The 14833-nt window shown below is 37.2% G+C and overlaps 1 protein-coding gene across 1 annotated transcript in view; it reads left to right on the plus strand.

The window, feature by feature from the left end:
- Positions 1-14833, plus strand: part of LOC149152801 (pyruvate kinase isozyme G, chloroplastic-like) — a 125616-nt gene that overhangs the window by 37005 nt on the left and 73778 nt on the right. The window contains exons 2-3 of the mRNA XM_089440147.1: positions 11055-11339; positions 11857-12022. Coding sequence (XP_089296273.1) covers positions 11055-11339; positions 11857-12022 — 451 coding nt within the window. The remainder of the gene's footprint in view (positions 1-11054; positions 11340-11856; positions 12023-14833) is intronic.

Genomic DNA, 14833 nt, shown 5'->3' on the forward strand with positions numbered 1-14833 from the left:
GAGATACATTTATTTTTATTTTAATGTGATTTTGTATTAAGTTTTAACTATTATATTGTCAGAACTCAGAACTTATGATTGAGGAGTCAAGACAAAATGACAAATATCATATTTCAGACTTCAGTATCTAGTAGTAATATCTACATCTTATACATTTTATATTGTAGTTTTATAATTTTATTTTCATATTTGTGTGACAATGTGTTTGTTAATTGTTTGATGTTGATGTTTGCTAAGTGCTTTAAAGGAATAAATTTGAAAAAATGTCATATTTCAGTGTCTACTATCTAGTATCAATGATTGGTGTACCACTAAATATCTTATACATTTTATATTGTATTTTATTTTCATCTTTGTATGATAATGTGTTTGTTTGATGTTGATGTTGCTTACCAATATTTTTTTACCAATTATTGGTAAAAAAAAAATGATTATTTTTGTACTTTTTTCAATTTTACCAATAATTTCCGATGTTTTCCTTTATATTGCCGATAACTTAAATTATGGACCCCCAATGATAAATTGCCGATAATGATAAATGTAAGATTGCATTAAAGTTTTGATGATTATTTCTAGGGTTTACAACAAAACCGTAGTAGAGTTTGATATAAGATTCTAGGGAATGATAATGAAACCCTAGATGTAAAACGCTTCCACTATGATTAAGATCCTAACTTGATTTAGTTGTTGATATCTAAGGTCTAGTTATGGTATCTAGGGTTTGTGACAAAAACCCTAGCAAAAATTGTTGTGAAAGTCTAGGGCATGAAAAATATAACCCTTGTTGATTGTAAACCTAACTAGACTTGGGTTTTGATATGTAAAGATTGATTTCTTTCTCAAAGTTTTGATAACACTAAATGTGCTCTTTTGTGATTACATGCTAACCCTAGTTTGATAAAATTGACTTCATGCTCTTGTATATATATATTTATGTTTGGTTGTACTTCTTGTTGAAGATTTGTAGTTACATAGTCTTCAAGATGTTGAAGATGCTTACCTACCTCATACTTGATGATGATGATGAGCATGATGAAAAGAGGGAACTATAATAGCTAACCTTGTTGCCATGTAAAGATATAAGGAATGATATTATGTAAGATTGAAGTTCTCCATTGATATGTTTATGCAAGAGAAAAACCCAGTGTGGTTGAGTTGTTGATGGATTTGTTCCCTAGAAGAAAAGAAGCTTGTGTATATCTCCCCAGTTTAGAGGGAGGGTATAGTGTGACAACTATAGTAAAGACCATGAAGAAAGAATAAAGATTGGAGAATGACTAAAGCACTACAAATGGTTATTTGTGATTAATGAAGTTGTGAACAAGAATTGGATATTTTGGAAAGTGCTGAGGTTGAGCTTGGTGTTGCTGGAAAAGTTGAAAAAGGAAGCTTCCTTCAAAATTTGTTTGGATATTGTGATGACATAAGCAACATCAAAATAGTTGAAGACCCTAGAGTTTTATGCTAGCATACAAGAACATATACATTGGAAGTTTGATACTGGTTGGGGTCGTGAAACTATAGTACGTGCCAACATGATGAACAGGTAGCTAAATCTCTTCCCAACAAGAAGTTAGTTTATTTTAGGAGCATGCTTAGATTGGTGGATATCTCTAATTTGGTTGAGAGGGAGAGATGAAGTACCATAAAATTGCCTATATGATGGTCTTTGGGAGGACATCTTGGCCAGGTTAGTATTGAGATCTCAGTTGATGTATAGATCCTAGAGGGAGGGTATCACGTGGGGCTTCGGTTTAGTGTTGATACCTGGTCCTTGTAAGGGTTGGTGTCGGGGCATGGTGGCCTAGATGGTATCTATATCCTGTTGGATTGATACCAGGGTTGTACCCTGATGGTACCTATAGTGTTAGATGCCTAGATTATACCTTAGTCCCTGTTTAGAGGATACCTTGGTAGCGAGGGTATCCCAAGAATTGCGTATGTTGTTGTACTCTTCTTAAGAACATTTCAAATTGAGGTCACCGTCAACCTTGTACTGGTTAAACAATTATGAATACCTCCCTAGTTAAGAGGGAGTGTCGAGAAATGTAACTAGTATCGATCTTCATAATTGTACTTGAGTTATGATGTAATGTATTTGTCGAAAAGAAATAAAAATAAAATTAATTATAAAAGAAAATTTATTTTTATGAGCATGGGTTTCATGCTCTATGTATTTTGTTTCTAGGTCAAGCCTCTATTGTAGGCTTCTAGGGTTGAGTCATAAGTCATTGTCAATAGACCCTTCTTGGGCTTATTATGTCAAAAGAAAGAAAAAATATTCTATTTAATTTAGGTATATATTACTCCCCATCGAGTCGGCTTCAAGAGATTCCAAGTCGGCCCTATTGAAGATGATTCGACCAAGAAGACTATATCTAAGCAGAAATTTCGACCTAGTATGGTATCCATCTCTATGATGAATTTGATTTGTAATTTTAAAGAAAGAAAAGGTGTGAGACACCTAGAAGAAAAGTTCTCACTTCTACTCCATTGCAAAAGGAATGAAGGACAACGAAGAAGAAGAAGACCATTAGCTCATCTTGTTTCTACCCACACGTGCTAAAAGAACTGAAGAAGAGGTGCGAAGTTGCAGGGATAAAAGTGCAGGCCGAAAATTTCAGAAGTTGTAGAGAGGAGACTCCATTTGACTTGGATATTGAAGTTGAATTTATATCGACTTTGGAAATATTGACTAGTCTTCTTGAATCCCTGACTTGGTGGATGGAGGGAAGTCTTTGTCTTGGTCAAAGGTCTAGGTTGTCTCATTTGATTTGATTCTAAAGAAGAGAAGAAGAATTTTTGGGTTTTCCCCTAGAAGAGGGGTTTTGCCTTGGCTGAGTGCCTACATCTTGTGTTCCTGGTTGTGTTTATGATCTTCATTGTTTGGCATTTGTCTTGATGATAAGAATACAATAATTGCAAAGATGATTAATAAGAAACATCACAAGAAAGTGTCAAAGAAAGAGAAATCTATTAATAAAACCCTAACTATGCTGCCCTAAGGATTTTAACATATTGCAACTAGTTTGGTGAGTTATGAAGCAACGTGCTTCGGACGCTACTCGCATGATTGTTTGATCAGGTGTTGGACACCACTGTGATGGCAGGTCAAAGATCAAGTACCACTACTTGGTACAAAAGGGAGCAGTGACGCTCCAATACATTTCTACAGATGAGTAGGTCGCTGACATTCTCACAAAGCCTCTATCCTAGGATGAAGTTTGTTTACTTTAGGGACAAGCTTGAAATGGTTGAGAATGCTTCTTTTGGTTAGAGGGAGTGTTGATGTTGTAGCATTAAGGATAGATATTCTCCCTAGGTTAAGGGTAATTACCAGGAACCATGTGATGTGGTTAGGTAGATTGGCCAGAGAGCATCAGGGCCCAGAGTGCTCCGCTGCTCAGAAGGTTCTGACCATATTTCCAAGGGTTATTTGGCTAGTAGGGTAGAGTGAGTGCCCCTTAGCATTGGGTAAGTGTTTTACCATTCAAGTATCCCGCGACAACATGAAGGAATGGTAAATTGGCCCATGGTTTCACCATTGGTCAATGATACTGAACTGGTTCCAAGTGACAACTTGAATAGTCGGTGATCCAGGACTAGTATTGTGTTTACTCTTGTCAGGGGGTACCTGACCATATTGCCAAAGGGTGTTTGGCCAGTGGGTGACTAGATCCATTTGCAAGGGATATTTGACTAGTGGGTAACTAGATCCTTTGCATGATGTTGATGCAGGATGCTTTCCACGTAGTTCTGGAATATAAAATGAAGTGGATGGATACATTAACGTAGTGGGATCATTCAATCTCTTCTTGGGATGGAGAAATTTTTCATCAAAGAGGACATCTAAAGAAGTCAAAGTGAATACCTCCCTAGCTAAGAGGGGGTGTTGATTTTTTGTAGCTACTGTCGGTATTCCCCAGCTACACAAGTCGACCCATAAAAGAAATTTGAAAAGAAAGAGCTCATGTAGGCCCCAAAATGACAGGTTGACCCCACATGTGAAGGGGTGTGACTTTTGGTCAAAAGTCACCCCTTTTTGACTCATAAATACGAGTGATACTCCTCCACTTTCACTCACTCATCCAACAACAAATGAGTTGTTCTTCTGTTCACGTGTGAAGGGGAGAGAGAAGAAGAAGACTGAAGTTGAACTAAAAGTTTGGCCAGTGATTGACCAACGTTGATTGAACCTCTGTTGACTATTTGACCACAGTTATGGGCTGTTTTGACTACGTTTCTTGGTAGAGTTGACTGAGTTTATGGGTAGCAGAGTTGATCGAATTCTGGGCAGAAGAGTTGACCTGTGTGGATTCTGTGGTAAGTTTGACCAAGTTTGACTGGCAAATCAGATAATAGATTGTGGGAGAGAGAAGAAGAAGACTGAAGTTTAACTAAAAGTTTGGCCAGTGATTGACCAATGTTGATTGAACCTCTGTTGACTATTTGACGACAGTTCTGGGCTGTTTTGACTACGTTTCTTGGTATAGTTGACTGAGTTTATGGGTAGCAGAGTTGATCGAATTCTGGGTAGAAGATTTGACCTGTGTGGATTCTGTGGTAAGTTTGGGCAAGTTTGATTGGCAAATCAGATAATAGATTGTACTTTTGCTGAATTGAACAATTTCTCCTAAGAAAAGATTGCTGGGTCTTTCCTGAGGTTGGGTTTTCCTAGTGTAAATTTGTGTCTCTTTTGTGCTTGGCTGTCTCATTATGATCCTAGTGTCGTTATTGCATTACTGTTGAGATTTTCTATGTATAATTGCTTAGTGATGTATGTGACAATAAGTGAACTTGGTTAAAGAAATCATTGGAAAGTAATTATTAGTTAAGAAGATCATTTCTCTTGTAAAAATCAACAGCTAGGAGGCTACAAAGCTTTGGAAGGAGGCACTGCAAAGGGGGAGGGATGGAGTCTAATTTCCAGCTTATCCAATTATCTTCAGCATCCCAACTTAAAAAATTGGCCAATGTGTATTTGTTGCTGGCTGGGAATACTTCCTTAAGAGGCACAAGTTCACTGTCCCTTTCTAAAGGAGGTTTATTCATGATTTTATCAGACCAAATATTAATACACATGCCATTCCCAGGCTTCCAAAGGACATTTGAATTAATGTGAGAGGCAGAGGACACATAAAGCTTCCAAACCAAAGAAGTTCTGCGCTGTAGACAAGGAAAGTTCAAACAGAGAGAAAGCTTAAGGAGATATTTTGCTTGCAACACTTTTTTCCACTATTCTTCTTTTGGGGATAAGAACCTCCAAACCAATTGGGCCCCAATAGCTTTGTTCATTGATGATGGACCCTTGATACCAAGTCTTCCTTGCAATTTAGGCAATCGGACTTGTGGCCCATTTAATCAGATGTAACTTCTTGGTGTTGGATTTTCCTCCTTCCAAAGAAATTTATGGATTTCTTTTGCCATATAGTTAAGAATATTCTGAGGAGCAAGGCGACAAACTGATAAAGAGGAAGGGATCAAAACCAACTGACCTGCTAAATTGAGCCAATGAGTGCCCCATTAGGAAAACTTGATTTTAAACTTATTATTTGTCCCTTCCCGGGTTTGAGATGAGTGACTTTTTTGGCAGATTGGGATGCCGAGATACTTAAATTCCTTTCAGGATTCCACCAAGTGAAATCCTAAAATTTTCATAATTTGATTTTGCTTTCTTGTGCTAGCATTCCAAGAATAGATTTGCGATTTTCCAGAATTAATCAAATCTTTTAAGTAACTTTAAGAAGTTAACATTACTATTACTATTAATTGGCTGCTTAGAAGTGGGAGCATGGAGTGACAATTTTCAGAAGCTTCTGGGTTGGGAGTGATTTTGGGAGCATTTTTTTTTATACAATATAGATTTATTATTTTTATATATTTTGATGCATATATGTCAACAAAAGCATGTAGAATGATGAATTTGTTATAAAAAGCATGTAGAATGATGAATTTGTTATAAAAACATAAAGACATGGATTAAACCATATAACATCAATCATCTAGTAGTTATAATCTTCATCAATGTAGTGCCCCCGAAAGGAAATTTTTGAGAAAATTGCCTTGTAAAATATTGTAATTTTGTAGTCAATTTAGACCGTTCATTAGGTGGAAGATCTGATGGTAGAAGTATGTTAATTTAGGGTTTTTTGCCCTAGAAGGCAACCCTCGATTTGTATGAGGGAATTGTATTGCGGCTGGGTATTATTTTGTATCTCTTCCTATCTTTTGCTAGCACTTGATCGCAAGTTTTGACTCATACAGTGTTATTTTTATCACATGGCATAATATTGTAGAGATGCTTTCTTACACAAGTATATGAACTGGTGTAGGTTGTTATATGATGGGAGCATGTAAAAATTGTTGTTCCAACCCCTTTCCTTCTCACTAGCTTTGTCGCATACTTTGGGTCGCTCCGTGAGAGCTTTTGTTCGAAGTGCGCTTCGAGAGCGGATGCAAGTTTTGGGGGGGGGGGGGGGGGGGCGCGCGCTCCCTCTTATTCCTGATTGCAAAGCTATAGTAGGGCCCTAGGCTTGAATATTAGGCTGCCCCACTCAATTTTTTAATTTTTTTTTTCAAATTGTGTTTGGAATGTCCTTGCTCCATTGTATGTAATTGGCCTGTCTAGTTAAAAAGTTGGTTTGATACCGAATCTGAGTTTTCCAGTTCTAGGCCTTGAACTTGACTGGTTTTGGGGTCAAACCGGTTGGACCGGCCAGTTCCACCGGTTCTGGTCCAGTTCCGATAACATTGCTCAATACTTGAGCAAGTGTCCTAGGGAGACTTCAGATGACTTCTGCACGCCTAGACACTTAGGCCTGTGCAAAAGTACCTGCCTGAGCTGCAATCATCAACAATTTTAATGGAAATACTTATATCTCAAATTGCTTGCACTTTTCTGTGCCACTTATGTTCATCATTGTTGAATTTTCTTCCTTTTATTAAGCTTAATTCGAGTAAAAGGTTTAGGGATCATCTTCTTGAGAAAGTTTTTCGTCTTGTATATTGAGATAGATGCTGCATAACCCAGCTCCAATCCCTACAATTCTGAGAGTGAAGGGCAACAAGTCTGATTGTTGTCTTCTCTTCTTAAGGAAAGGCTTTACAAATATTCAAAAAAACTGTTGCCACTCCCTAAAATCCTGTTTCTCCTGGCTAGATCTTTTCACTTCAGCAGGTCTTGTTTGTGGACATCCCAGTAGTCCTTCCACTGATTGATCCCCTTAATTGTGAACTGCATCCCCCCATACTTTTCCAACATACCGAATAAGACTCTGTCAGTAGCAAAGCACCAACTGCTGTCATTACCATTACTAAGGCCCTTTATAATAACCACTAGATCTCTTTACAGATTCACTGGAAAGTGGAACCTCTTGCTAATTTTTCTAGACTGTTTTCAGCATAAAAGTATTTTCTATGTTGAAATACTTTGAACATGATGAACAAGGCTTCCTAGATACCTTTTTCTGGGGATTTATTGAATTTGAATAAAGGGTTTTTCTATAACATTGACATGAGCTAGAAAGTGATATTTTACTAATTTATTTATATCAACATCAAGCCCATCTTGATTGGCAATTGAATTTGACAACAGAAACATCTGAAAGGATTCTTTCTATCAACTCCTCATGGTCCATGTTCCACTTCCACTTGTGTATTTTGTCAAAAAATATGCATGCTTTTCTGTGGTTTGCAGTTTAGCATGTATTACTCATGCCCACTTCAATTGAAATTCATATACTGTCTTGAAATTGCTTTCCAAATTTGAATGTATGATTTGTCACCGTTACTTACATTTGTTCTCCCCCAGAATAATCAACATGAATGTTGCAGATTATATGAAAATAATTAATGTGTCTTCTGGATTATATCCAAAATGATAAGCTTGACAGAATGCATATCCCCAGAAATGGCAGGGACAGGGTAGGTGGACCCAATCGTCTATAGCTGGAAGTGCATTATTAACTCCTGTTTGAGTGTAGTACAAAGGAAAATGATTGATTTTAATCCTTCTTTTTCATTTGAGAGATGTATGACGTGTCTATGATGATGCGCATATATTGCATTGTTTTGATGGACAGTCTACGCTATTCATGTCTCACAAAAATTCAATGATGTAACAAAAAGGGTTGAGTGTATTGAACCACTGGAGGACATTTCTAACATTGCTTAACATGGAAAATTCCCAGAATAAACATCTGTCAAATCTAATAAAATCTACCATGTACAATCACTAGGTTCTCACATTTCAGTAACCGTGAATCAACCTTAACATTGTCACAAGAGATTCTAAATTTTTTTGAAAGCTTTTACTGTCGTTCATGCTCACACCATGCAAAGAATTTCTTAGGATTTTCACTATTTTGGGATCATATCTTTTTCACTTCATCATTTCCTGATTCATTTAGCATTTGCCATAATTTTAGATTTAATAAAATATCTCTGCTTCAGTTGTTTTAAATAAACTTTTGTACTTTTTTGGATCCTGTACAAGTATGATATCAACGGGTTCACAGTTTTATTTCTCTTCTCATGACAGTTTTGTTCTCCAAATTTACTAGGATGAACATTATACTGCATAGTAGCATACCTTCAAAGACCCAATTTTTTACATGTGCCCAAATTATTCAGAGCACTGCTATTGGTGATCCGGTAAAAACTAATGGAGATATTTGAATGAATTAAAATCTTAGGTTCACAAGCCTTATAGGTGTCCCCTGAAATCATTAAAATGAAGATTTCCTTAGTGGATCTATATGCTATGATTGCATTTTAGGATATGTCAGGATCTTAATCAAATCTTTGGTAAGATTTTGTCACCAGTTGCATGAAATCTGTCTTGCTCTGCCGGTATGAGTTTAAGGGAATTTCTACCTTTCATGTGTAATAAACAACCGGATTCGTCCTATAGGCCCCACAAATCCCGAATCCAGTGTGTCCGACGCGATTCTGCCCTGATTCGTGTCCAAAAACCATGACACGTCGTGTCCTTTCCTGACTCGTCGAATCCGAGGTCGTGTCACAATTTTGGCAGCGTGTCCTGTTTTCCAGGATTCGTTAGGCGGCAAAAGTGACCTGCACGGGTATGAAAAGGCCACATTTGGTCATTACAGCCACGCATATTTTCATTTGGCAAGCGTTTTGGCAGCTTAATGATCAAGTCTAGGCCCTAGTATTGATATGCTATTCATGGTAATGTTAAATTCTTAAAGTAAAAGTGACATTATCCTTTTACTTAAATTTTTAACATTACCATGAAATGACTCAGGATGTTTGAGAGTGGTTCCGGCCTCATTGGATTTCATATGGAGAAAGTAGAATTTTAGATTTCATTCAAAATCCAGCAGACTTATCAGTTTTTCAAGATTTTAGGATTGGGGGATTGCAATGTTTCCATTGAATTTTGTCATGTATTAGGGTATGGAACTCGTATTTAATCAAGAGCACCAATCCCTCTATGTACCTTGATGTTAGTGACATTGGTTGTCGAACTCCTGTATCATGACCCTCCTAAAAATGTACGCATCACTCAAACAAAATCTTGACTTGACATGTTATGCTTGTTCTATCTTATGTTAATGCTTAAAGGGTGATATTAATGACAAAGATCCTTATACAGATACAGAGGTAATGACAAAGATACCTCTAGATATTAATGCTTAGAGGGTGATATTAATGACAAAGATCCTGATTTTCCAACAAGACTAAAAAATTAGACATTTCTTGTGGTGGCAAGAGGGCCAAGCATAAGAAATAGATAATAGATTGACATGTATTTGAATTTTGTATGTACTATGCATGCTAATAGCTATAGATGAAGATCTATATTTGAAATCAATAAATTTGTATCATTAATTAAAATTTGTGTAAGAAATATCTAATTTTTAATATATATATCTATATATCTATCTATAAAAATTTGTGTAAGAAATATCTAATTTTTAATATATATATCTATATATCTATCTATATATATATTTTTTAATAAAATAATATATAACGAATCCTACGTGTCCTGTTCCGGTGGGTCAACGTGTCCAAATCCGACACCACGAATCTCGAATCCTACGTGTCCCGAATCCCCGTGTCAGGTGACTTAGGTAATAAACTAATATTTGGTGAAAGCTTCTTGCAATTTCATTTGATAGTTTCAAACAGAGGAGTAAAAAATATCAGGCAGACTCTGCAATTTTGTGTTTTAGCAATTGCACAATGACTTTCAATTTCTGTACATCCTGATTGAAAGTATCTTGACTCTTGAATGGAAAGTCGGAAACAGTTATATGATTTGAACAAAACTGCTTGTACTTCTCAGTTATATTCTCTTTACCTTTGCTCTATGTGCTAGTTTGGAATACTGGGTATATTTTGTTTTTATAGAGAACTTGTGAGCAGAAAGAGCAATATCTTTCTTAATTTTTCTGGTTTAAATATCTCCTTTAACGACCTTTTTACCAAGATCCTAACATTATATGCATTTTTTCTGTTTTCTCGTTTTGTTACTGCATTTGGTGATTGAAGATATCACAAATCATTTTCTACTGTTTTAGAGAATCTATCATCTCTGTTTACCTTCACTGATTTTTTATTTTTAACTCGGAAAAATGATTTAAATTTCTACTACTGTTTCTGCTTCTTCTGATAAAGCTGGATCTGTTCTTATTTTTTCATTGCATTACTTCATTGTATATCAGGAGTCGGGACATGTCTGACAAAGAGTCCATAATACTAGGAGATGAGTGATATTAGAATTTGCAATTATTTTCAACAAATGGATCAAACATATGGCAAGTGTTTTGTTAGGCTTTCAAATACTGAAGTTTTTATGTTTGATGATGTTCATTTGTTACAGGAAACGTATGCTCATATTTCCCTTCCATTTTGAAAAGAGATTGTCTATAGCTTATTATTGAATCTATTTTGGTTATTTCTTTCTTGATCATATCAGAAGGAAAATGTTTAGCAGTTCATTTCCATGAGTTTATTCTACTTCTTGTTATACAAATGTATATATACATAAACTGGCTTATTGCTTGAATTTCATTTTCGTGCAGGGGAAAGACAGCTTCACACTTGAGGAAGGTCTGCAGGCTGAAGAAAAGTCTGCTGGCATATGGACAAAACGAAGTGTACAGCGAAAGACCAAAATTGTGTGCACAATTGGTCCTTCTACAAGCACTCCTGAAATGATACATAAACTCGCCGAGGAAGGGATGAATGTTGCTCGTTTGAATATGTCTCATGGAGACCATGCATCTCACCAGAAAGTTATCGACCTTGTGAAAGAATACAATGCTAAATCAGCAGACAATGTCATTGCCATTATGTTGGATACCAAGGTAACATTTTGCTTTGAAACAGACATGGCTGATTATGTTGGTAAAAACTTATTTGTTGTATTTGGAAAAGACAAGTGTTGGTAACAGAGATGAAGGCCAAGACAGAGGTTGTTACGTAAAACATTAACATTATCTGCACATATGTCTCATGTACCCTTGTTTGTCTTATATAATATGAAGACAGAGTGTGTTGCCACTTGTTATCTACATTTGTAAAGTTGGTTTGGTTTGTAGCTTGTATATTGCAATCTGCCAACTTTTATAATTTGTCAGCATACTGTCTTAGCACATGTAGCTTGTGTCAATATATCGACAGATTTGAAATGAAATCAAACTTGACAAGTATTTCTTTTATCTTGGTACCTTTCTGTGTCCCTGACAATAGTGCATAAATTTGGTAGTTCTATTCCCATATTCTGTGCTTTCCATGGATTTGGTTGAATTTGTCTTATAAAATTTGTTTCTTTATATTATTCTTTTGTATTCAAGTAATGGACGTCAGATTAGTACATTCCAGGGTCCTGAAGTTAGGAGTGGAGATTTACCGCAACCTATCATGCTTGGAAAGGGCCAAGAGTTCATTTTCACGATTAAAAGAGGAGTGGGGTCAGAAAAATGCGTGAGCGTGAATTATGATGATTTTGTGAATGATGTCGAAAAGGGGGACACACTCCTAGTTGATGGTATTTTCTTCTCTGGCTTGATTTTCCCTTTTTTTTGTGTTCGATTGAATTAATAATGCCATTCTAAGTATTGTGGAAAAGGAAATGATGTATCACATGCATATTAAGAATTATATCTTTATTTTATTGAATACAAATAGCAGTACAACTTCTTCTGGAAAAAGTTTTAGTATTTTGATGAGGATCTTGACTGCATACTGACCTGATCAAGGAAGACCTCACCTAGACTCTACCAAACTGATGGACCCAAGAAATAATGCATAAGGTCGATGCATTCCATTTTAAACTTGTGTGCCAACTTATTCTTGCACCATGCTATGTGATTCTTTGAGCTACTTCTAAATATAAGATCATCTACATACAAGACAAACAAGCAGGTCAAATCTATCAAGTAAATAATAAAGATTGATTTGCAACAACTTTAACGAATCCGAAACCTAATTGATGCTCATTGATCCTCAAGTCTCGGACACGTTGTTTCTGCTTTAGTGCATAAAGGGCCTTTTTCAATCTGCATACATGTGATTAGAAACAAGGCTCACATAGAAGATAATTTATACAATAGCAAGGTGTAATGTCCTCTTCAAATTAAAATGCTTAGGAGGGTGATCTGGATGTTCTGCGTAGAAATATCCTCTTTGATCACCTGGTTCATGTTCTGTTTAGATGGCAGAAGGTACACAGTAGAGGGAGAAATAAAAGAAGTAAACTATAATAAGTTCTTTGTTTATCAATTTATAGACAACATTACAGAGTGATTACCTGATGGCTCTGCAGTGTGTATGAATTTTGAAATGATGGAATTTTTGTAATGGCTCTATATTGTGTATGAATTTCTAGAGTTTACATTATTTCAGTGTTGGTTGTCTGGATGTCACCTGAATCTTCTATCATGGTTACAAATGACCAGGCCTTTTGGTAATACTTGTTCTAACTTCTACCCATCCCCCGAGATAAGGTCCACCCTGAGCAGAAGTCTGTCATCTATCAGGGATGACTATAGCCAGGATGCTATTGGTAGAGTTGATGGCAGCATCACTAGGCTGAGTCCTCATCTACATTCTCAATCCTTTCTCTATCAGTGTCTTTTCTGGCACTCAAAAGTAAGCTATCAACAACATCTGTATAGAAATTAGGTATGAGATGTTTCTGTGGCATTCAGTAATTGTGTGCTAGAATAAAATGTATCTCTAATTTGTCTAATAATTGTCTTTTATGTCAAAATAAACAAATTATTTTTTAGCAAGGCAGATGACACAGTGATGTTTTTATTGTTTTAAAACCAGGTTGTTCTGACTCGGGTTCAGCCTGGTTAACCAAGCCAAACCCATGCCTGGACCGGCTCGGCCAGTTATCCGGTTCGGCGGCCGCTCCATTACCGAACCAGCCGAGTTTTGTCCGATTTAGCTGATTCAGTAACGAACCAACCGACCGGTTCAGCCGAGCCTGACTTAAACTGGCCGGCCTGGGCGGCAGGATAATAAGGCGGCCTGGACAGATTTCAAACTCAATTTTTATTTGTTTTATTTTTTCTCTAACCCCTCTACTGCCGCAGAGTTTGACCCCGACGAGGATATTGATGTTGATTTGGAGTCAGATGCATTAGAGACTGTTCAGTTAGAAGCAGATCCACTAGTACCAGACCCAAGTCCTCCAGCTGCAAGCACTTCCTCTACTCAGCCACGACGCAGGTGCATAGCTCGTCTATCTCAGCATGTAGCTAGTGCTAGTGCTACTACTTCTAGAGTTACGAGATCTTGATGAGGAGGAGGAGCCATGGGTTTCTCCCTCTGACTCCGATTCAAAGTCTGAGCCAGATGAAGTTGCCTTGTTTAGCAGTAGTGACTAGTGATCACTAGATGGACGCAGGTGCATAGCTCGTCTATCTCAGCATGTAGCTAGTGCTAGTGCTACTACTTCTAGAGTTGCTGTAGGAGATCTTGATGAGGAGGAGCCATGGGTTTCTCCCTCTGACTCCGATTCAAAGTCTGAGCCAGATGATGTTGCCTTGTTTAGCAGTAGTGACTAGTGATCACTCGATAGTGTTCTGTTTTAGTGACATGTAGTCCCGTAGTTGTATTGTTTTGTTGTAGAGGTCATTTAGAGCCTCCTTGGTTATGTGTTTTTGTGTAATATCCCTTATCAGAGATATCCTTCAAACACAAGCAAACTCTAACCAGAGAAATAACAGTAGTGCAACATACAATAATATATACTTGGAATGTAAGCAGATACTCAAGAAATGCAGAGAGAAATGCTAAGCCATTTTATTATATTGAGTATTGGAAAGAGTACAAGAGGTGATCAGAAAGATAGCACCTCGACTTGCACAAGGCAAGTGAAGAAATGCACTTAGAATGGTAAGGAAATGGCCTCTCTCTGAACTGCGTCCAAGTTGCCGGAGAACTGCTGTGCTGCTGCTACTGCTGGAATCAAATGAGGATTTGGGGTTGTTCCCCTCCTCAGAAAATGTTGAAACTCTGGAATCAGCCTCTGCTCAATAAACCCAGAAAAGCCCAGAAAGCTTTTCTAAAATAGCTGACCCTTGAAAATCACCCCCTTGGGGATCTACGCAATCCCTCAAGGCTCTGCGCTGCCCCTGAAGAGAATCCTCCAAAACTCTACCTGAAACTCTGCCAAAATCCTCCAATATGCAAGGGTTGATCCCTTGCTCAATCTCCAAGCTCAAATCCTCCACACAAACCCAGTCTGGAGCTCCTACCAAAAGAGACTGCGTCCTCCCCTCTCAAGACTGTGCAGTCATCAAAATGCTCAGTTCCTCCTCAACTACCTTGCCCGAGCAGGCACTCG

Source organism: Pinus tabuliformis, chromosome 9, assembly GCF_031772625.1.
Source record: "Pinus tabuliformis cultivar Carrire ecotype Pingquan chromosome 9, CPIR1, whole genome shotgun sequence".
Lineage (NCBI taxonomy): Eukaryota > Viridiplantae > Streptophyta > Pinopsida > Pinales > Pinaceae > Pinus > Pinus tabuliformis.